At 42.2% G+C, this 24554-nt stretch overlaps 1 protein-coding gene across 4 annotated transcripts in view; it reads left to right on the forward strand.

Moving 5' to 3' along the window:
- Positions 1–24554, forward strand: part of ANGPT1 (angiopoietin 1) — a 224729-nt gene that overhangs the window by 113297 nt on the left and 86878 nt on the right. For all 4 annotated transcript variants that reach the window (XM_075920222.2, XM_075920221.2, XM_006113014.5 and 1 more), the window contains 2 exons: positions 4810–4931; positions 16641–16873. In XM_075920222.2, coding sequence (XP_075776337.1) covers positions 4810–4931; positions 16641–16873 — 355 coding nt within the window. The remainder of the gene's footprint in view (positions 1–4809; positions 4932–16640; positions 16874–24554) is intronic.

A 24554-nucleotide genomic window follows, 5' to 3' on the forward strand; every position in this document is an offset into this window, starting at 1 on the left:
CCTTCTCCTTTTACCACATCATCACACAGTAGATTTCAACACTGTGCTCCAAGAAACAATATACACTTTCGGTTTATTGGTAGCAACAACAAGGCTGACTGATTCTCATTATGTATTTTTCTTTATACTTAATGAGGATTGGTTGATATATTTAGCTTTGTATGTGTTTGTCAGGCTGGACTGACCAAAAAGCTAACAAGCATTTGACTTCAAATAAACAGCATAGCTACCAACTGTGAATGATTCAAGTGTCAAGCTAAATAAATAGTTTTAGATTAAAATATCTCCTTTGATCTATGTTATTACTTACCATTTTATTTTGAGAATTTTTATTTATTTTCTCTGAAATATTTCCAGCCATTTGAAAAGTATTGTACATGTGTAGTTTTTACAGATCTGAGAGGGGGACAACCATTCTTTCTTTCGCCAGGGGCTATGTAGTTGTACCATTTGTTATTCTATAAAGGTTTACAATGTGACATGAATATAAGACCATTCTAAAGGGCATAACTTGAACAGGCTCCACTCACCCATGATCTTAATAACTTAAATGCAAACTAGTTGGCAATTGTTCTGTTCTTATAACCAGTTATGTATCCAGAATACTGTCTCAACTGAGAGCTAATGATAATCATAGGGAAGTATATACTATTTTTTGTCTTTTGACTTTTCTGTCAATGTATAGTTCACATTATTTTTTTTCCAGGGACTTCCCCGTGCTGTTTGTAGTGTGTAGCATCTTTAACAGTTGCAATGCATTCAAACTGTATATTTAAAACAAATGTATTCATGTGTTATATTTATTTGGTTTGTTGTAGTGAACTGTTTGAAATAGATCATACTGTCTGTAGTCAAGTCCTGACCCAAGTTTACAATACCATTCCCAATTTATTACATAATCACATTGCAATATAAAGAAGAACAATAGCAATTACCAGAGAAAGGACACTTAATTTACTCTAGCTAGAGATGATATGCACATGGTGATGACAAAATAGTCTTACTCGCATTCTCGGCTGCTTTTTTTTTTCATAAATTGGTTCATAAAAGTCACCTTCTCAAATGGCATTAGCTTTTATATAATTTTACGAAAATGTTGGAGCAAATCTGTTCTATTGCACCACTGCATATAGCATTTTAGTATCTAACTACAACATTACATGCTGAGACTTTTGACTTTGGAACACATGCCTTACAAGGGAACAGTAGTGTGTAGAAAATCTTTTTATGACTCTGCATGAGCTACCCAAATTTGGCTCTGCACAGGGTTCAATGGGTATTATGTGCCCATTTATGCCTTTCTGATTCTGTTCCATTTAGAATAAGAAAATCTTAGAAATATAGGGCTGAAAGAGATCTTGAAAGGTCAATAAATCCAGCCCGCTGCTCAGAGGCAGGACAAAGAAAACATAGCCTATTCCATACTTGTTTTTACCCAATCTGTTCTTAAAAACTTCCAGTGAGGGAGTTTCCACAATCTCCCTTGGAAGCCTATTCCAGTGCTTAACTCCCCTTACAGCTAGAAAGTTTTTCATAATATGTAACCTAAATCATCCTTGCTGATGATTAAGACCATTACTTCTTGTCCTACCTTTACTTCTCCATGGCATACCTCCCAGCTAAGGCAGAAAAGGCGTCTCAGAGAACAGATCTCAACATTTTCAAATAAATGGAAGCATTATTAGACTGTCTTCTGCTTTGTTCTTTCTCACATGAGGTTGACTCTATGGGAAAGCATTGCCCACACGATGATATTGATAATGACCTATCCAAAAGTCTTTTGGAAAATGTTATTGTGCACTTTTCAATGGACACCGCATTCATTTCAGAGCTTGCATGTCAGCAGTGGTCTTCCTTCTGTTATATGGACTTTTGGAGATAATATGCTTTAGAATCTGGGGGGGGGGGGGGGTGGATGTTGTTACCCAGTAAAAGAAATGATTACTGGTGTTCTGATTGAACATTTCCTTCCTTCTTCTTTTTTTTTTTTTAGATGAAAAATAATAGTTCGGTTGTTAGAATCTGTTACTTTCCATTTAAAAATGTATTGCCATTTCAGTAATACTTTTTAGGGCCTGGAACTGTAAGTTGTGGCAAGAGAGCAGATCATTGACACTGCATCCAGAGCCCCAGAGAAGTCAAAGACAACTGTATTGAACAACTTGAGGGATCAGGGCCTCTTATCTTCTCCACAATCTGGGTATGTCTACACTTGCAGCCTATTTCGGAATAGGGCAGCAAATGTAGGCATTTGGAATTGCAAATCAAGCCTGAGATTTAAATATCCCACGCTTGATTTGCATCTTCCCGGCCAGGCGCCAGTTTTTGAAATTTACAAGTCCGGAATAACTGCCCGCGTCTACACGCAGCAGTGAAACGGGTGTTCGAAATAAAGCCCTATTTCAAACTACCTGTTAAACCTCATTGCAGGAGGAATAACAGGTAGTTCGAAATAGGGCTTAATTTTGAACACCCATTTCACTGCCGCGTGTAGACACGGGTAGTTATTCTGGGCTTGTAAATTTCAAAAAATGGCGCCCGGCCAGGAAGATGCAAATCAAGCGTGGGATATTTAAATCCTGGGCTTGATTTGCAATTCCGAAATAGGCTGCAAGTATCGATAAACCCTCTGTGTAACTATGCAGTGGTGTTGGCGTAAGCAGATATTCAGTGCATGGCAACATTGCAAAAGAGAAACCTTGAGAGAATGCTGTCATAGAAGCTCTAGTTACAAAACAGTGAATGCAACATGGCATGTGTTCAAATCCTGACCAGCTACTCCGATACCCTTATGATCTAGTGATAGAAATGTAGCCGTGTTAGTCTGGGGTAGTTGAAGCAAAATGCAGGACAATGTAGCACTTTAAAGACTAACAAGATGGTTTATTAGATGATGAGCTTTCGTGGGCCAGACCCACTTCCTCAGATCAAATAGTGGAAGAAAGTAGTCACAACCATATATACCAAAGGATACAATTTAAAAAAAATGAAAAGGACAAATCACATTGCAGAACAGAAGGAGGATGCGGGGGGGTGGGAAGGGGGAGGAAGGAAGGTAAGTGTCTGTGAATTGCTGATATTAAAGGTAGGGAGAGTGGGATGTTTGTGAGTTAATGGTATTACAGGTGATAATTGGGGAAACTGTCTTGATAATGGGTGAGAAAGTTCAAAGACTTGTTAAGTCCTTGTTGGTAAGTGTCGAATTTTAACATGAATGACAGTTCAGAGGATTCCCTTTCAAGTGCAGATGTAAAAGGTCTTTGTAGCAGAATGCAGGTGGCTAAGTCATTTAGAGAGTGTCCTTTCTGGTTAAAGTGGCAAGAAACTGTTTTCTCTTTGTGATCTTGTCTGATATCTGTTTTGTGGGCATTAATCCTTTGGCGAAGTGTCTGAGATGTTTGTCCAATGTACATAGCAGACGGACACTTTCGGCACATGATAGCGTAGATTATATTTCTGGATGCGCAGGAATATGTGTTCTTGATCTTATAACTCACTTGGTTAGGTCCAATAATGGTATCAGCAGAATGAATATGTGGACAAAGCTGGCAACGGGGTTTGTTGCAAGGGAAGGTACCACGGTTGGTATTAGTGTGGTATGTCCTGTGGTGGTTGGTAAGAATCATCTTGAGGTTAGGTGGTTGTCTATAGGAGACAGACCCATAGTCTCCTATAGACAACCACCTAACCTCAAGATGATTCTTACCAACCACCACAGGACATACCACACTAATACCAACCCTGGTACCTTCCCTTGCAACAAACCCCGTTGCCAGCTTTGTCCACATATTCATTCTGCTGATACCATTATTGGACCTAACCAAGTGAGTTATAAGATCAAGAACACATATTCCTGCGCATCCAGAAATATAATCTACGCTATCATGTGCCGAAAGTGTCCGTCTGCTATGTACATTGGACAAACATCTCAGACACTTCGCCAAAGGATTAATGCCCACAAAACAGATATCAGACAAGATCACAAAGAGAAAACAGTTTCTTGCCACTTTAACCAGAAAGGACACTCTCTAAATGACTTAGCCACCTGCATTCTGCTACAAAGACCTTTTACATCTGCACTTGAAAGGGAATCCTCTGAACTGTCATTCATGTTAAAATTCGACACTTACCAACAAGGACTTAACAAGTCTTTGAACTTTCTCACCCATTATCAAGACAGTTTCCCCAATTATCACCTGTAATACCATTAACTCACAAACATCCCACTCTCCCTACCTTTAATATCAGCAATTCACAGACACTTACCTTCCTTCCTCCCCCTTCCCACCCCCCCGCATCCTCCTTCTGTTATGCAATGTGATTTGTCCTTTTCATTTTTTTTAAATTGTATCCTTTGGTATATATGGTTGTGACTACTTTCTTCCACTATTTGATCTGAGGAAGTGGGTCTGGCCCACGAAAGCTCATCATCTAATAAACCATCTTGTTAGTCTTTAAAGTGCTACATTGTCCTGCATTTTGCTTATGATCTAGTTATGTGTTTATATTTAGTCTGGGGATTTGTATACATACAGTTTACCCCCTTTTAATGGCATATGCTACAACTATAAGCCCAGAGCTTCAGCTGTTTACCAGTATAGCTCCATTGACTTTGATTTACACCAGGCAAGGATCTGGCCCCATGTTTAAAAATATTTTAAAACATGAACTATTTCAATTTAAAACATGAAAGGACTATTTCAATGAGAAACTGCCATAAAGTAGAATAAATGTGTAACTCACTGTTCAAGGCTTAAGAATGGTAATACTAGAATACTGCAAGTTTTAATGCTTTTATTTATCCTAAAGGTACTAAATCAAACATCCCGTCTTGAAATTCAGCTGCTGGAAAATTCATTATCTACATACAAGCTGGAAAAACAACTTCTGCAGCAGACACATGAAATCTTGAAAATTCATGAGAAAAACAGGTGAGAGAAAATTGCTACGGCCTTAAATTTTTACTCTGTTTACCAGAAATACTCTCCATTTCTACTACTTTAAACCAATGGGGGAAATGGGTGTTCTGAGCCTTGAATAAACAAAAACATGTAAGTGGAAAATCTAAGTAAAATCTAGGCTGACGGATAATGGAAAACATAAGAAAATACAAACAAATCAGCAAAACTGATACTGTATGCTACTAAGGTGTGATATTAAGGAGCACGATGAAGTTGACTACTGTGACAAAATTTCTATTAGAGATCTCTGAATAGAATGTACCTGTTTAAGTTTTTAGACAATTAAATATACATATCTGCATGAAAAGGGATAAGGAAAAAAGAAGTCCTCTGACGTACATTTAAAATATTGAAGTGCAAAAACTCCCATGTTATAGGCTAAATTTTTCTATTTGATCCTTAACATCACATTCTAGTTTAGTTAGTATTTGATCCTACTTACAGTAATGGAAGAGCTATATATGGAATGACTGAAGGATGTACATTGGAGATCTGACTGTAGTCCAAAAGCTGAGGAGAACTTTGTCCTCTCCATAATACTATAAAGCAAATCAGAGACAATAGTCCTCCCAATTTGGGGGTGAAAGAAATAATCAAACTTGGCAGTTCTCAGATATAAAGAGCTAAGCATGAGTTCCCAGTGAGATGCTGTGGTCAAAAGGGCTGAGTGATCCTTATATGAACAGAAAGAGGAATATCCACTAGCAGAATGGAGGTTGTTTTGCCTCTGTATTTAACACTGGTTCAGCCATTGTTGAAATACTACCATATTTTCCGGCGTATAAGATGACTTTTGATGCTAAAAAACATCCCCCAAAAATCGGGGGTCGTCTTATACGCCGGGTATACAGGCGGCGGGGCAGCCCAGGCGCGCCTGGGATGCCCCGCCGCCGGCTTCCCCCGAGGCTTTGCAAAGCCGTGGAGGGGCTCCGGCGGCGGGGCAGCCCAGGCGCGCCGAGGCTGTCCCGCTGCCAGGGTGTCCTCAGAGGCTTTGCTCCCGGTGTCCCTGGTCTGCTGGAGACGGTCCCCAGCAGACCAGAGGCACTGGGAGCAAAGCCGAAGCGGCGGCGGGGTGCCGCGCTTCTGAGGCTTGGCAAAGCCTCAGAGGCGCGGGACCCCGCCGCTGCTGCAGCTTTGCTCCCGGTGCCTCTGGTCTGCTGGGGACCGTCTCCAGCAGACCAGGGACACCGGGAGCAAAGCCGGAGAGGCGGAGGGGCACTGGGGTATAAGACGAAAACCTATCTTTTAACTAAAAAATTAGAGGGTCGTCTTATATGCCCAGTAGCCTTATACACCGGAAAATACGGTATGTCTCTTTTTGGTGTCCACAATTCAAGAAGGATGCTGAAAACTGGGATAGAGCCACAAGAATGATAAAAGGATTGGAAAAATTCCATAAACTGAGACACTCCAGGAGCTCAATTTAGTTAGTTTGTCAAAGACAAAGTTTAAAGGGTGACTATCAAAATCTTCAACAGAAATGAACAGAAAAGAGGGCTCTTGAATCTAATAGATAAAGGTAACACAAGATGCAGCAGCTGAAAGCTGAAGCAAGACAAACTCAGATTAGAAATACAGTGCAAATTTTTAATAGTGAGGAGAATTAACCATGGGAATAATTTACCAAGAGTTGTGGGGAAGTCTCTGTTACTGATAATCTTTAAATCAAGATTGGATATTTTTCTAATAGATATGCTGAAGTTCAACTACAACTAGTAGACTTAAAGTAGACTTAATTCAGAGAAGTTCTATGACCTATGTTATGCATGAGGTCAGATTAGATGATCACAGTGGAGCCCTATGTCCTTCTATGGTCACGATAATACTTATCACACCAGAAATCGATTTTCTGACATTGATTTAGCAGGTCTAGTAAGAACGCACTAAATCAAATGCTGATGGTGCCCCTGGTCAGTGCCAGTACTCCTTGATTTGTGAGGAGTAAAATAAGTCAATTACAGCTATGCTCTTTACGTAGCTGGAGTTGCACACCTTAAATTGATCTTCCAGGTCTAGTATAGACCTGGCCTATGAATCAATGAATCTCCATGGATCATGTAATGAGTAACATACTATGTAATGGCAACATACTATTGAAAGACAGAAAGAGAGGAAACCAATGATCATGGAGAAAGGAAAAGATGCTCTTGAGAGTGTATTACCATAAAAAAGTTATTTCTAATTCTGATGCTTTTGGAGAAATGGTTAAATAGTTCATTTTCAATAGTACTTGTGAATGTTGGCAATTTAGGTACTCTAATAATTATTTATATTATATATATGTTTAATTTAGAAGAGGCTCAACTGAATTGAGGATTGATTAAATGAGTTTCATAAGTTTATAAAACTGGAAATGCATATGATTTAATTTCACTAAACAAATAGTTGTATTGCCAGTATCTGCTTAGTTCCAAGTATTTATTTAGAATGTGCAAGGGACAGAGTCATTTATGTGATGTCTTGTGTGTTTAATGTTCTTTCTTTATTTATATATCTTAACAATGTGTCAGAGTGCAAGGCATGTGTGGCAGTAAATAAACTTGACTTGACTTGACCTTTGGGTGGCTACACTGACATTCATGATGAAATGGTCTGTGACAAGATGAAATAGTCTGAGTTTGGATATGGAAATAAAGAATGTGTTGAAAAGCAACATTTAAATGGTATTGTCGCTCTTTAGAAACATGGATGTGTGGGGCAAATAGAGAAATAGGATGGAATGTGGTCTAGTGATTAAAGCAGGGACCTGGAGTGAGGATTTCTGAGCTTTGTCACCATCTTATTAGCTGAAAGGAAGGATAGTGTTGTGGTTCATTGATTCTAAAGCCAAAAGGCCCACTGATCTCATCTGGTCTTCTGAGGCCACAGAACTGCTCTGACTTAATTCCTGTGTGATCCACAGCAGATCTTTCAGAAAAACATACAACCTTGATTTTAAAATTTCTATTAATGGAGAGTCCATCCTGTCACTGGCTAAATTGTTCCAATCATTAATTATCTTCACTGTTAAAATGGTGCGTTCTCTTTCCAGTCTGAATTTTTCTTGCTTCCTTGTCTAGACGTTGGGTCTATTTCTCTCTTTGTCTACGAAAGTGAGGATCCCATTGTTAAATTTCTGTCCCATAGGTAGGTTCTTACAGAATCTGATCAAATCACCTTTTAACCTTCTCTTTGTTACTCTGAACAGATGGAGTACCTTGCCTTTGTTACTTTAAAGCATGTTTTCTAACCATTCTCAGGGCTCTATGTTTTTAAGACCTGAGTTGGGACTCAGGAGATCTGGGTTCAATTTCTAATTCTGTCACCTGTGTGACACTGGACAAGTCATTTAGTTCCTGATTCTGCAAACACTTCCTATTTAAGTACATGACTGATCCCACTTAATAATTTTGTTCCTCTATTCCCCATCAATAAAATAGGTACAATTCTTTGCTAAGTAATGTCCCAGTGGAAGCTTCACTTCAGGAGTGCATGTGCCCCATACTCCTTTGACCAGAAATTTTCAGTGGCAGTGCCCATTTGTTTCCCCCAAAATATGCCTGGAACCTTTGAATTCAAATTAGCTTCACTTCCCAGGAACCTGTCCTCATGAGTGACAATCATCTTCCTATACCCATTGTTTGGGAGATATGCACATCCTATCTAAGTGCAAGATCTGTTTAAGGTTCAGGAGTAGATCCAGAAAAAAATTATTGGTACCAGAATCTTCAAGGTCATTAAAACAGTATCATTCTTTTGTATTTCCTATCTACTCTCAAAAAGTGACAGACATCATGTCCACCTCTGTCATGCTGAGGACATCTCCTCAACTTTCAGATCTCAGTACAGAGATGACCTCATAATAAGCCTAGCTTCTCTTCATTTCTTCAGGAATAATTTTCTTGGAAACTACCTCCATTCTTACGTGCCAGAAGTAACGAGAAATACTGCACCACTGGATGGAGTTTTAGACACACATTTTGGTTTCAGTGAAGAGCTTGATTTTTCTTCTGCATTATACTATCTTTACTTCTTATACCTTGCTTTAATTAAACTGAATTAAACAAATAAAAGGAAACGGAGAATCATGTCCCAGAATGTTACTGGATTTAAAGAAATATGTGCATATAGGTAAAACCATAACATACCAGTGATCCATCTACTTCACTGTCAATGTCCAGTGCTTGATAGAAGACAGGATGTTTTGAGAAACCGTGAAGTAGACTACTATTGAGTATTCTGTTTCACAGGGGAAATTTCTTCCTAGCCTCCCACAGCTAGAGATATCCAGGTAGTATGGATGTGATTATGTATTTGGCCAGACTTCTCTAGTACACTGATAATACTTGTCTTTACCTGTTGAATAGATCAAAGGCAAAGAAAATCTCACTATCTATTTTGTAAAATGTCCATACTTTTTAAAGATTACTTTTAAGAGGTTAAGATAACTTTTGATGCGAGAGATTCCCATCTCCATGACCTGATCCATACCCTTTCAAAATGTAAGTAAAAATCTTCTCTAAGTCTTGGTTACATTAGTGAAAAATAAAACCTGTGTATCTTACAATGGTGTTTGCCTAAATATAGCTTTTCTTCTCAGGAGAGCTTTCAGGGTGTGTCTAGACTACAGGGTTTTGTCGACAAAAGTGGCCTTTAACTGAGGTGGTAGGGGACTGAAAACCTGGAGCGGGGAGGGGGGAAAAGGTGCCGCTGGGGGAAAAATGTTCTTGCCTGCAACCTGCGGTACAGGTAAGAGTTCCTGAATATGCAGGCAGCATGTGCTCGCCCCAGCCACCTGGCACAAATGTCCGTAAAGTGTCCCCGGTGGTCAACCAGGGCCTGCAGCACCATGGAATAGTAGGCTTTCCTGTTTATAAACTGGGCTGCTCGATGGTGCGGTGCATGGATTGCAATGTGTGTCCCATCAAGAGCTCCTCCGCAGTTCGGGAAACCAAGAGCGGCAAACCTAGCAAGGTTGTTGTCCAGGTCCCCGAGATGGATGAGCCTCTTCAACAGCTCCTCATTGATGTCCCTCACCACCTGCAGCATGAGACAAATAGACAGACAGAAACCAGGGAGTTAGACAGGCTACCTAAGCGCTTGGAAGGAGAACCCTCCCCAATCCAACCCACCCCTTCCCTTGTCAGGACGCCCCTCTCCCCTGCATCAGTGCAAGGGTGGCCAAGGAGCAGCCTCCGAGTGCCACTCCATCCCCCATTCCCTCTTGCTCTTTCCTGGAAGTCCCCCTTTCTAAACCCCCCCACTCAGCAGGGCCTGTCCCCTGACCAGGGCTGGATTATCCAATAAGCAGACTAAGCACATGCTTAGGGCAACAGCAAAGCAGGGGCACCAAAAAAAATTATTTTTTTTGAAAAAAAATTATATTTCAAAAAAAGCATCGAAGTTGTCATCGTGGGAAAAGTCAGAACTCCACATAACGCTCTTTTCTCAGCTGAAAAGAATATAAAACCCTCAGAGAACAACAATGTGTCAGGACAGACTCGATTCACTTTCCCTATTGTGTATGGAAGTGGTCGTGCTTCGTCAAGTCAGCAATCAGAAAATCTAGAAAGAAGCTATTTTAATGTCAGAAGACATGTCAGTTTTGTGTCATTTCGAAAAATACAATTTTATTTTACGGTATAGTATTGTTTTTATTTTGAATTACATTTGGGGGGCACCATAATCTTTTCAGTGCTTAGGGCCTCTAAAAGTCTTAATCCGGCCCTGCCCCTGACAGTGACTTACCTCTATCAAGATGGCCCTAACGGTAGCCCTCCCCATGCCAACTGGTGTCCCATGGAGCAGTGGCTGTCAGGGGTGGCCAGCTTCCACAGGGAGATTGCAACCCGTTTCTGCAGGGGGATGGTGGGCCGCAGGTTGGTGTCCTGGTGTTCCAGAGCAGGGGCGAGCCAGGCATACAGCTCCAGGAACATGGCCTTCCACATCCAGAGGTTATGGAGCCAGAGGTCGTTGACCCAGAGCTGCATGACGAGCCGGTCCCACCAGTCTGAACAGAAAATAAAGTGCTGTGGTGTCTGAGGAAGCAGGGCAACCAGAGCAAGCACTGCAGCAGCTTTGCTTTCCCTCTAGGCGGTAGGCAAGCCAGAAGCAGGAGCAGACCAATGGCTGTCCAGGAGAATCCCTTTCAGCACACGTCTCTGCAAAGGGCAGACAGCAGCATCTGGAAATAAAGGCTGCCCCCCATGCCCTGCCAGAAGCACTTCTGGGTGCCTTCTTTTGTCAACGGAGCATCCGGCAGTCTGGACGCTCTTTTTCGAAAAAGCGGATTGATTTTTCGATTCGCATAATGTAATCTAGATGCTCTTTTTTGACAGAGGCTTTGTCGACAGATACTGTTGAAAAAGGCGTGCAGTCCAGACGTAGCCCAAGAGTGCAGTCTCCATGTTCTACTACATCGCTTTCAAAATGACATTAGCCATCATTGGAAGTCTGTACGTTGGCTTCTATACTCGCCTGCTAACTTCTCTGGCATTATCAGGAATGTTTATGAATGTTACACACGGTGCAGTCATTCTGAGCTATTTCTCTGGCTTACATTTAATACATCATTTTGTAGAATCATAGAATCATAGAATCGCCCCGCCCCCCTTCCCCTTCCCCTTCCCTCCCGCCGTGGCACTTGGCTGAGTGCTGCCTGCCGGTCAGGGGGTGGAGCCGTGTACGTAACTGCCCTCCCTTTCCCTCCCACACCGGGGGGAGCCCAAACAGCCCCTTGCGCTGCTGGCTCCCCTGGCAGCCCGGCTGAGGGGCAAAGTACTCAGCTGAGTGCCACAGTGAGAGGGGAAGGGGGGCGGTGACGTACAAGGCCCCACCCCCTGGCTGTGTACGTCACCTCCCCGGCCCCTTCCCCTCCCTCCGTGGTGACTCGGCTGAATGTACATCACCGCCCCCCCCTCCCCTCTCCCGCAGCGGCCCGGCTGAGGGGCGCACCACTTAGCACTATGGCGGGAGGAAGAAGGGGGGGTGGTGATGTAAACGACCCCGACCCCTGGCCATGTACATCACTGCCCCACCCCCTTCCTATCCCACTGGGCACACCTGAGCGGCGCTCGGCTGGGCCCCGGCGGGAGAGCAAGCAGCAGCAAGAGGCCCTTTGGGGTCCGGCTGCGGCCAGTGGCTGTACCACCCCGCCTCGCCAGGTCTGCTTCCCGTCCCCCTCCTCCCATCCAGCCCCACGGCCCCCGATCTCCCCCAGCTTTGCTTCCCACCCCCTCTTCCTGCCGGCCATCCCCACGGCCCCCCAGACACCCCGCTGCCAGCTCTGCTTCCCTCCCCCTTCCTCCATCCCCCACAGCCCCCAACACCCCCCAGCTTTGTTTCCCACCCCCCTTCCGGCCAGCCCCGCCCCCTTCCCCTCCCTGCCTGGTGCACTGCACCACTCCCACCAGGCCCCAGCGGGGGAGCAAACGGCAGCGCACAGACCCCAAAGGGCAGCTTGCCACCCCGGGCCTAGTTCTGTTCCACTCCCGCCGGGCCCACCTGAGTGGCGCTCCCACTTGCTGCCGCTTACTCCCCCGCCAGGGCTCGGCGGGAGCGGCACTCAGCATAGCCAGGGGCAGCATGCGGACCTTTGGGGTCCATGCGCCGCTGCTTGCTCCCCCGCTGGGGCCCATCGGGAGCGCCGCTCAGCTGGGAGCGACACAGTGCACCAGGCAGGGAGGGGAAGGGTGCAGGGCTATCTGGAAGGGGGGTGGAAAGCAGAGCTGGGGGGGGATTGTGGGCTGTGGGGCTGGAGGAGAGGATGGGGGGGTCCAGAGGAAGGGGGGAGGGAAGCAGTGCTGACAGGGGGGATGTCCGGGGGGCCGTGGGGCTGGCCGAACGGCCACGGAGCGAGGGAAAGGGGGGCGGGGTGCTGACGTATACGGCCGGGGGCGTGGTCATGTACGTCAGTGTTACAGATGCACAGACACTAGGCTACTATATATATGATTTTTGTCTTTTCAAAACTGTCGGAACAGTTGCTTTCTTCAAAATTTCCATCAAAATAAAATGTTGATTTTTTTGCTCATTTTGAATTTCAAGAGACAGTTCTCACTGGTTCTTAATAAAACTTAATTGAATTCAGGGGACTTGCATTATTGGTGATTTTGTCACAGGGAGTTCACCTCTCCTCAGAGAATATTCTTGTCTTTCATATTTTTGTATCTAAGGGGGAAAAAAAGAGAGAGGCAGGTCAATGTATAAACATATCCTAACAGCTTACTAGTTTTGCAGTTTATAATTCTATTTTTAATCTACATAGCATAGCATAAAGTAACCAGGCACTGTCACCCCCCTCTTTGTACCACATGTTATTGACACCGTACTCATAAATATAAAGTGTTATTGCTAAAGCAATAAAACATCTGTAGGCTCTCTCTCTGCATAGACTTCAAACAATGAAGCTCTATGCATTATCATCTTCTTTCTCCTTGTCTGACATGAGCAATGTTGCTATAAATAAAAGATAAAAAATAAATAACTGTCATCACCAGGGATTCATTTACTGTTAAGAAATGTATGATAAGAAACAAACAATGCAGCAATCCATATTGTGGCAGTCAATACTTTTTTTTTCTATGAAACCATTAAGGCATGGACACAGATGTAAAATGTTGCATGGCAATGGCAAGAATTACATTGTGTCCTAAACTGTTTGGATGGCCTGATGCAAATTTAGGGGGCATCTAATCTTGCCCTACCACTCAGCAACAGAGAAATATTCCAACCTAGCAACATCAAGAACTATATCAGCTACTCTATCATCCAGCACACAATGGCCTGAGCAGGCATTTATTTCAGAGTCTTGTGCTTCTCCTTTTTAAATTAGTTATATTATTATACATTGTAAAATAATACATCATAAAAGTTGAAATGTGAAAATCAAAATGAAACATTTCAGCCTTAGTGAAATGAATTATTTTGATAATTTTCCATGAAAATTTTGATGGAATTTATACGTTCCTGTCCAAGGTTAAGATTTATTGCATTAGAAAACGCTTCAGTCTAGAAATTTTTGACCAGTTCTGTCTAAAAGAGATATTTAAGGTCATCTCTCCAAACTTAGTGCATAACACGGGATGTAGAATTTCACCAGGTGATCCCTGAATAAATTGTAGCTGAACAAAAACATCCATCCTGTAGATCTACATTCAGTCTTGATTAATGTCTAGTGATGAAGCATTAACCCCATTGTTAACAATTTGCACTTTGTTTCCATTTTAAATATTTATAGCCTCAATGTCCAATACAGTGTTCCTTTTTATACATTTGTCAATAAGTTTAAGAGCCTTGAGTATCAGTCATCTTTTTCCTTCCAGCTAGGGAAAAGGATGATACCGAAAAAGTGGTATTCTGGTTACCTAGATCTGCCTGGCTTTCCACAGAAAAGGATGGGAAATGCTTGCACAATATATTTTCTTGACTGTCCTCTTAAATCCAAAATTCATGTTTGGGGAAAAAGAGATTTGCTTTTGGTTTTATTTAGGGGTCTGTTTTACTTTGTATTTAAGCTTTATATTACTCTAGTGTGTACAGTAAATCCCAGGTCTAGTATAATCTTTACACTGTTATCATTTGTTACAGCTCACATTAAGACTGTAATATTTAATAGAAACAATTCCATATGGATTTTATTACATTTCCCAGTTATCTTAAATCACCTGAAATAAAGTAGGCATTTTGCCACTGATCTATTACCCAGCAGTAAAAACTAAGGTGCAAGGAAAGAGAAAATAAATAAAATCTAGGACTAACTTGGACAGGAAGTGTGCTATTGGCAAGTTGGAGACCAATGGTCAGTTTATAGTATTAGAAATACCTCCTTGGCATACACAGGAGAAACACTGATCAAAAGTTCAGCAGATGGGAGGTTTTCATTTGTTAATCTATTAACAAAAACCCTGGTTTCCACGAGGAGTAATGGTAGTTCGAATTAGGATCTTTAATTCGAACTACCTACTCCATGCCACGTATAGCCGCGGGCACAGAGTTTGGACTAAGGGGGAAACAGCAGTGCCTGGGAACATGCAAATGAAGCCCGGGATATTTAAATCCCAGGCTTCATTTGCAACTCTGCTTGCCCTAATTACCCTACCTAGCTCGAACTAACGAGCTAGCATAGACATACCCTTAGATATAATCAAACATTCTTTTGATCTTTATAAAAAGTACATGGGGGGTGGGGGGGAATGTTTGCATGCATTTATTTTAAAATTAACCATAACATTTGATGAAAGCTAGTCAAGTTATTTTTATATAGTTGTACTCAAGATTTTCCTGGTTGAGGGGTCAATTGAAGATTCTGATGTCCTCCAGGATACCATCTGAGTCATCATCTTATTTTTTTATTGTGCAAGGAGAGTTCATTGTGAGGGATTTTGACACAATAAGGATCTCACATTAAATATCCAACTTTCTGATTTACCTTTTGGGAAAAAATATGAAGTGAATACAACACACCTGTTCAAATTTTCCTTTCCTATCTTAGATAGTCACTTAAAATCTGCCAATACAAGTTGAGAAGCATGAAATCTTCCAATACAAATTGATTGTGACATCAAACAATACTTTATTAAAATTATACAGAAGTTTATACAAAGTACTGAATTGGGGTTTTTTTTAACCGAGGTTGTCCTGTATGCATTGCATTCTAATGATCTGGAAGCTATCTGCACTGCATTGATTCATCCAAGTAATATAAAATGTCTATATCTTGTTAGTATGCTATTTCCATAATTTTCTTCACTGTAAAAGTGTGTAAAATTGTCAGGATACAGTTATAACTCTAATTTGCTGTTTAATTATTTGGTATATAATGAAATAATATAATCTGTGAGAAAAAGTGGCTTTCATATTAGACTAACTGCAGGCTACATTTCTTTGTTTCTCACTTAATGTTAGCCTGAAGCAAAACAATTAAAAGAATTTCCAGAAGTCCTGAGTGAGAGGAAAATATAAAACAGTGGCATGAAGAAACAAAAAGGAATTGGTTCTAACAAGGCTTTCATAAGTCTTTATAAGCTTTAGATTGCAGTATAGAAGCCTCCTGCTCTGAATATGTAATACACTGCCAAAGCTTGTGGGAGGATTCCATGTGAGACCCTGATAAAAATAGAAGTAGTCTGGATATTATTCTATATTTCTCTCCTGTTCTTTTAAAGGTGCTTTCCTGAATCAATTAGCCTGATGTTTAGGTATTTTTAGTATTGATTCCATAGCCTCTGTCTGGCTTCCTGTTGTTCTCAAGTTTTATTTTTTTGCAGTAGCTGCTCTGATCCCATTTCCTACCACTCCACCAATAATGTCAACTTAGGTGACCAGTTCATCTTTTCTCCCTCTCCTGACTGCATTTCTAATTTGGTTACTTAACTACCTGTGCAAAGTGGATGACCACATGCACAGATTTGCAGCTGGATGCATAACTGACCACAGTGCATGCAGTTCCCAAGGTAGGTGTGCAAATTAGAAATGCAATCACATGCACAGTTTAGAAAGAGAGATCCTAGATGTCAGTTGTGTTTAGGTACTAGATGGAATATGACACTCCTTGGTTAACCTTTTTAAGTGACATTTATTGCCTTTTTAAAGCATATGTAATTCACATGCTGAACTCTGCATACAAGCAAATGATAAGATAGATACCTGCTTCTGTGTCAATGTGTATTAAAACTAACTAATGTCTGCTATTTTTTTAAGTTTACTTGAGCATAAAATATTAGAAATGGAAGAAAGACATAAAGAAGAGTTGGATACATTGAAGGAGGAAAAGGAGAACTTGCAAGGCTTAGTCTCACGTCAAAGCTACATAATCCAGGAGCTAGAGAAGCAATTAAACAAGGCAACAAACAACAACAGTGTCCTGCAGAAACAGCAGTTGGAACTGATGGACACAGTTCACAATCTAGTCAATCTCTGTTCCAAAGAAGGAGGTAAGAGAATAACATTTTTAAAAGTCTCAGAAATTTCTTACTAGAGTGCCACGTTGGGCGGCAGCCGAGAGAGAGGGTCAAATTTACTTTTATAGGTCCAAAAAGAAAAGAGAATCTGACATTGTGAACTAATATAGGACAAAATAGCTTAGGAGACCATTTGAACCCAGATGGATCTTGAGATAGTCCTGGGATTGAACCTGATGCCAACAAGTATATTGGATTTGTTTGGTTTAATAACAGAACTCTTGTGCCACATCATCAGTTGGTGTAAACTGGCTTAGCTCCATTGACTTAGTGATGCCAATTAATAGCCACTGAGGATCTGACTCCTCATGAATTGTTTTGTTCAGATATTTTCTGAATATGTTTCTTTTGTTTTTCTATTATTGTTTATATTACTTGTTTGTGTCCAGTAGACACTGAACAGACATGGAAGATGGAACGGGCACTGCCTTTAAGACATTGCAATCCAAACTCAGCAGACAGAAATGGCAAAGGCAAGGGGCAGACTTAAGTCTGCAAATGGGGTGGGTGGAGGATGAGGGCAACTGCTCCAGTATAAAGCGATTCAGTAACAGCGGTGGCACCCAGAGCCTTCGGCCCTTTAAATCGGTGCACCACAAGTTCTGTGTGCTAGTGGAGGGGCAGGCAGCGTGGCATGCTCCAAGCAGCGCTGAGGGCTGACTGTCCTCAGCCCCTGTCCCTCTGGCCCATAGCCCCACCCCAACTGGGAGTCCAGAGCACCCCACCCTCACCTTGCCCAGAGGGCTGGCATAGCTATCAGCTCCTGGACAGACTGTATAGTCAGCCATCGGGATTATAATTGGTTTCATCTTAATAAAGCATTTAAAATTTATTCTTGTTAGATTTTTAGAGTTTGAGGGAAAATATCTACTTGCTTCTCATCCTGCAATTATTATTCAATACAATCCTGACAGTATGAAAAAAAATTCTTCAAGGGGGATTTTAATTCTCAGGGGGTAGTGGCCTTGCAGACCAGCTCAGGAGTGTTCTATGCATCAAGAGTAGCATGGAAGAAATAATAGAGCATCTGTAGGAGAAGTGAACAAACATTTTGTCAGAGGGTGGCATCATCAGTTGAGGAGGTGAGGGAAGAGTGAAAAGGGAAAAGAGAAAATAGGATAAGCAGATTCTTACAGTACAAGAATAAGAGTTGCTGAAGAGGTGGAGACAAGCTTCAAGGAGAAAATGGAGGGAGAATTCAAGAAGGTGACACACACAGAAGAATGAATAAGGGAGATGACCTTTGTAGATGTGTTCTCTATGGACTTTAGAAGGGATGTTTGGGAGGTCAAATAGGAGTTTGAAATACAACATGTGATTTGGCTAGAAAGAGGTCATCAGAAACCTTGGCAAGAAGATCCAGAACCTAGTTGAAGTAATGGCTGGTGCCACTCTGTAAGGCGTAGGAAGTGCTTTAAAGGACAGAGCTATAATTCAAAATGATCTGGACAAACTGGAGAAATGGTCTGAGATAAACAGGATGTAGTTCATTAAAGACAAGTGCAAAGTACTCCAGTAGAGAGGAACAATTCCCATACATACAAAATGGGAAGTGACTGTCTAGGAAAGGGATCTATGGGACATAGTGGAGCACAAGGTAAACATGAGTCAACAATAGAACTCCTGCCAAAAAAGCAGTCATTCTGGGATGCATTAACAGGAGTGTTGTAAGCAAGACATGAGAAGTAACTCTTCTGCTTTACTTTGCATCAGATAGGCTTAAACTGGAATATTGTGTCCAATTCTGAGCACCACATTTCAAGAAAGTTGTGGAGAAATTGGAGAAGTCCCAGAGAAAAGTAACAGAAGTGACAAAAAGGTCAAGAAAATATGACCTATGAGGGAAGACTGGAAGAATTGGGTTTGTTTAGTTTCAAAAATAGAAGACTGAGAGGGGACATAACAGCTCTAAGGTGTGGTCCATACAAGACCAGGCAAGTCAACGTAGAGTATACAACTCCAGCTACTCAAAATGTGTTGCTGGAGTCAGCTTACCTTAAGATGAACCGTGGTGGTGGCCACACAGTGGGAGGAGTATCAAACACCTGCAAGGGCTGACCTCAGTATTGGATTTTGGTGTTTATATTAAACCCACTAAATTAAACACTGGAAGATCAATCTTTGGAGCACTGATCTTCTTGTAAATGTAGACGTGCCCTCAAGTACCTAACAGGTTGCTACAATGAGGAGGGAGAAATAAAATTCTCCTTATCCTCTGATGATAGGACAAGAAACAATGGGCTAAAACTGCAGCAAGGGAGGTTTAGGATGGACATTATGAAAAACGTTCTAAAATGTCAGTGTGGCTAAGCACTGGAATAAATTGCCCAGGGAGGTTGTGGACTCTCCATCACTGGAGATACTTAAGAGCAGGTTGGATAGACATCTATTAGAGATGATCTAGACAGTGATTGGTCCTGATGTGAGAGCAGGGGACTGGACTTGATGACTTCTTGAGGTCCCTTCCAATTCTAGTGTTCTATGATTCTATAACTGTAATCTGATAGAACTAAGAGTCAAAAAGAGCTAATAGATTATCCAATCTAGAATCACAGAATCATAGAATACTAGGACTGGAAAGGACCTCGAGAGGTCATCGAGTCCAGTCCCCTGCCCTCATGGCAGGACCAAATACTGTCTAGTCCATCCCTGATAGACATTTATCTAACCTACTCTTAAATAGCTCCACAGATAGAGATTCCACAAATTCCCTGGGCAATTTATTCCAGTGTTTGACTACCCTGACAATTAGGAAGTTTTTCCTAATGTCCAACCTTAACCTCCCTTGCTGCAGTTTAAGCCCATTGCTTCTTGTTCTATCCCCAGAGGCCAAGATGAACAAGTTTTCTCCCTCCTCCTTATGACACCCTTTTAGATATCTGAAAACTGCTATCTTGTCCCCCCTCAATCTTCTCTTTTCTAAACTAAACAAACCCAATTTCTTCAGCCTTCCCTCATAGGTCATGTTTTCTAGACCTTTAATCATTCTTGTTGCTCTTCTCTGGACCCTATTCAATTTCTCCACATCTTTCTTGAAATGCAGTGCCCAGAATTGGACACAATACTCCAATTGAGGCCTAACCAGCGCAAAGTAGAGCGGAAAAATGATTTCTCGTGTCTTGCTCACAACACGCCTGTTAATGCATCCCAGAATCATGTTTGCTTTCTTTGTAACAGCATCACACTGCTGACTCATATTCAACTTTGTGGTCCACTATAAACCCTAGATCCCTTTCTGCAGTAGTCCTTCCCAGACTGTCACTTCCCATTCTGTATGTATGAAACTGATTGTTCCTTCCTAAGTGGAGCACTTTGCATTTGTCTTTATTAAACTTCATCCTATTTACCTCAGACCATTTCTCCAATTTGTCCAGGTCATTTTGAATTATGACCCTATCCTCCAGATTAGTCGCAACCCCTTCCAGATTGGTATTATCTGCAAACTTAATAAGCGTACTTTCTATACCAATATCTAAATCGTTGATGAAGATATTGAACAGAGCCGGTCTCAGAACAGACCCCTGCAGAACCCCACTTGTTATGCCTTTCCAGCAGAATTGTGAACCATTAATAACTACTCTCTCAGAACGGTTATCAGCCAGTTATACATCCACCTTATAGTAGCCCCATCTAAGTAGTATTTACCTAGTTTATTGATAAGAATATCATGCATATCAAATGCCTTACTAAAGTATAAGTATACCACATCCACCGCTTCTCCCTTATCCACAAGACTCATTATCCTATTAAAGAAAGCTATCAGATTGGTTTGACATGATTTGTTCTTTACAAATCCATGCTGGCTGTTCCTTATCACCTTGCCACTTTCCAAGTGTTTACAGATGATTTCCTTAATTACTTGCTCCATTATCTTCCCTGGCACAGAAGTTAAACTAACTGGTCTATAGTTTCCTGGGTTGTTCTTATTTCCCTTTTTATAGATGGGCACTATATTTGCCCTTTTCCAATCCTCTGGAATCTCTCCTATCTTCCATGATTTTCCCAAGATGATAGCTAGAGGCTCAGATACCTCCTCTATCAGCTCCTTGAGTATTCTAGGATGCATTTCATCACATCCTGATGACTTGCATGCATCTAACTTTTCTAGGTGATTTTTAACTTGTTCTTTTTTTATTTTACCTTCTAAAACTACCCCCTTCCCACTAGCATTCACTATGTTAGGCATTCCTACAGACTTCTCGGTGAAGACCAAAACAAAGAAGTCATTGAGCATTTCTGCCATTTCCAAGTTTCCTGTTACTGTTTCTCCCTCCTCACTGACCAGTGGGCCTACCCTCTCCTTGGTCTTCCTCTTGCTTCTAATGTATTTATAAAAAGTCTTCTTGTTTCCCTTTATTCCCGTAGCTAGTTTGAGCTCATTCTGAGCCTTAGCCTTTCTAATCTTGCCCCTGCAGTCCTGTGCTGTTTGCCTATATTCATCCTTTGTAATTTGTCCTACTTTCCATTTTTTATATGACTCCTTTTTTATGTTTAGATCATGCAAGATCTCGTGGTTAAGCCAATGTGGTCTTTTGCCGTATATTCTATCTTTCCTATGCAGTGGAATAGGTTGCTTTTGGGACCTGAACAATGTCCCTTTGAAAAACAGCCAACTCTCCTCAGTTGTTTTTCCCTTCAGTCTCAATTCCCATGGGACCTTACCAATCAGCTCTCTGAGCTTACCAAAATCCGTCTTCCTGAAATCCATTGTCTCTATTTTGCTGTTCTCCCTTCTACCCTTTCTTAGAATTGTGAACTCTATGATTTCATGATCACTTTCACCCAAGCTGCCTTCCACTTTCAAATTCTCAACCAGTTCCTCCCTATTTGTTAGGATCAAATCTAGAACAGCTTCCCCCCTGGTAGCTTTTTCAAACTTCTGAAATAAAAAGTTGTCTCCAATGCAGTCCAAGAACTTATTGGATAGTCTGTGCCCTGCAGTGTTATTTTCCCAACAAATATCTGGATAGTTTAAGTCCCCCATCACCACCAAATCTTGGGCTTTTAATGATTTTGCTAGTTGTTTAAAAAAAGTCTCATCCACCTCTTCTGCCTGGGTAGATGGCCTGTAGTAGACTCTTAGCGTGACATCACCTTTGTTTTTAATCTCTTTTAGCCTAACCCAGAGACTCTCAACACTTCCGTCTCCTATGTCCATCTCCACCTCACTCCAATGTGTTCATTTTTAATGTATAAGGCAACACCTCCGTTCTTTTTTCCCTGTCTAGCCTTCCTGAGCAAGCTGTACCCTCCCATATAAACATTCCAATCATGTGTATTATCCCACCAAGTTTCTGTGATGCCAACAATGTCATAATTGTACTTATTTATTATCACTTCCAGTTCTTCCTGCTTAGTACCCATACTTCTCGCATTTGTATATAGGAATCTAAGATCCTGATTTGACTTTGCCTCCAGTTTTGCCCTGACCCTCATTTCTCTCTGCCATTGTAGCCCATGCTCCCTCCCGTTTCCGACCCATCTCCCAAGTCTCCATGTTCTCCATTTACCTGTGGGTTTTTCTCACCTGTCCCCGTCGAACCTAGTTTAAAGCCCTCCTCACTAGGTTAGCCATTCTGTGTCCAAATAGGTTCTTCCCCCTCCTTGAAAGGTGAATGCCATCCCTGCTTAGCAGTCCTTCCTGGAATAGCATCCCATGGTCAAGAAAGCCAAAGCCCTTCTGGCAACACCATCTTCGCAACCAGGCATTCACCTCCAGGATGCACCTGTTTCTGCCCGGGCCCCTACCTTCGACAGGAAGGATCGAAGAGAATACCACCTGCACTCCAAACTCCTTCACCCGTACTCCCAGAGCCCTGTAGTCACTCTTGATCCGCTCAGTGTCACTCCTCGCAGTATCATTAGTGCCCACATGGATGAGTAGCATGGGGTAGTAGTTAGAGGGCCGGATAATCCTTGACAATGCCACCATAACATCTCGGATACGGACCCCCAGCAGACAGCATACCTCCCGAGATGAAATGTCAGGGCGACAGATGGGCACCTCCGTCCCCCTCAGAAGAGAGTCTCCGACCACCACTACCCTATGTTTCCTATTTGCAGTGGTGGCAGCAGACCTCCCAGCCGTGGGGGTACGAGGCTTCTCCTCTCCAGTGTAGGGGGTGATTGCTTATCTCCTGTATAAAGAAGAGCATAACGGTTTCCTAGTACCACGGAGGAAGGGTTTGGAGCAGGGGTGGAGCAGTGCCTGCTGCCAGAAGTAACCAGCTGCCACTGTCCACCCTGAGCTGTCTCCTCCTCCACCAGTGGTGTGCCCACAGTCCTGTGTACCGGGACAGCTACCTCAGCTGTCTCCTCATGAACACGGTCCTGGAATTTCTCATGGATGTGGGTGCTCCTCAACCTAGCCACCTCCTCCTATAGCTCTGCCACCTGCTGCCTGAGAGATTCCACCAGCAGGCACCTTTCGCATTGGATGATCTCTCCAGCCTGGATATCAATAAGTGGGAATTGCAAGCCACAGTCCCTGCAAAACCACACCAGGATCTGGGTAGAGGCATCCATGCTCAGGCGCTCTGTCTGGCTACAGGCACCAGTGGAGGAGACAGAAGTAGTGCTGGCACAGGTGTTGTGGGTCTTCCTGACCATCATAGGCCTCCCTCTGTCAAACTCCCTCTCAAACTCCCCTGTCTGCAACTCCTGTCTGCTTTCGCTCCCTGGTCACTCTGCCTCTGGCTTTTAAAGCCTGCTTACCTAGGCCATGCCTGCCCCCTCGTGAGTCACACAGGGGAAGGCTGACCAGATGCAATTAACAGAGCAACTGAGGGAACAAAAGGTCAGGCACTCAGTCCCAACTACCACAGAAACTGAAACTGAAACTGCAGTCACCTGAAATCAGATTCAGAATTTAACAAACAAAATTCAAACAGTCGAGCAAACTCACTCACACCAAAATCGAGTACTCTCACCAAGTAGCCTGTTCAGCAGCAGGATCTCTTGCGGTCCCTCTCAAACTCCCCTGTCTGCAGCCCCCTGTCCGCTTCCTAGTATGTTCCCTAGGGAACATTCCTATGCTACTTGTGCAGCTTGTATCTGAATGGCTCCAGTGACTGATTCCACCTTTTCTCTTGGAAGATTTTTTCACATTCAGACCTTATTTATGGCATGTTTTTTTCTCATGTCCATTCTAAAAGCTCTCTTTCTCTGTTGCTTTGACTTGTTCCATGCTAAACAGTTCTTCAGCACCTTAAATTAAATGAAATCATTTTTAAACAATGCCCTCTCATATCAATAGTTCAGCGATGTGAAGCAATTCAAATCCTCTAATATATTTTATGGTCTTCTGGCAGGGAAATCTGGCAGAGTTTTGCTCAGGCTGTTTTAACAGTGCTCAGGAGCATTTTGAAATTAATATCAATGTGAGAGAGGTATTATTTTCATACAGAAATGAACAGCAAGCTGTTGTAAAGACTGAAAACAGATTTTCTAGCCATCTTGAATTAAATTCAAACAAAATGTTTCCTCTTTAATTCTGGAGATTTCAGACATCAGTCCATTCTTATGAGTGGAGATTTATAAGACTTGAAAGCAGAATTTTTTTAAAGAAAAAATTTCTGAACTTAAGTAACTTGGTTCAAACGTAGGTTCCTCAATAAGCTAATTTTCAAAAGTACTCAGCACCAAACACTTCACA

This window comes from Pelodiscus sinensis, chromosome 2, assembly GCF_052426305.1.
Source record: "Pelodiscus sinensis isolate ZL-2025 chromosome 2, ASM5242630v1, whole genome shotgun sequence".
Lineage (NCBI taxonomy): Eukaryota > Metazoa > Chordata > Testudines > Trionychidae > Pelodiscus > Pelodiscus sinensis.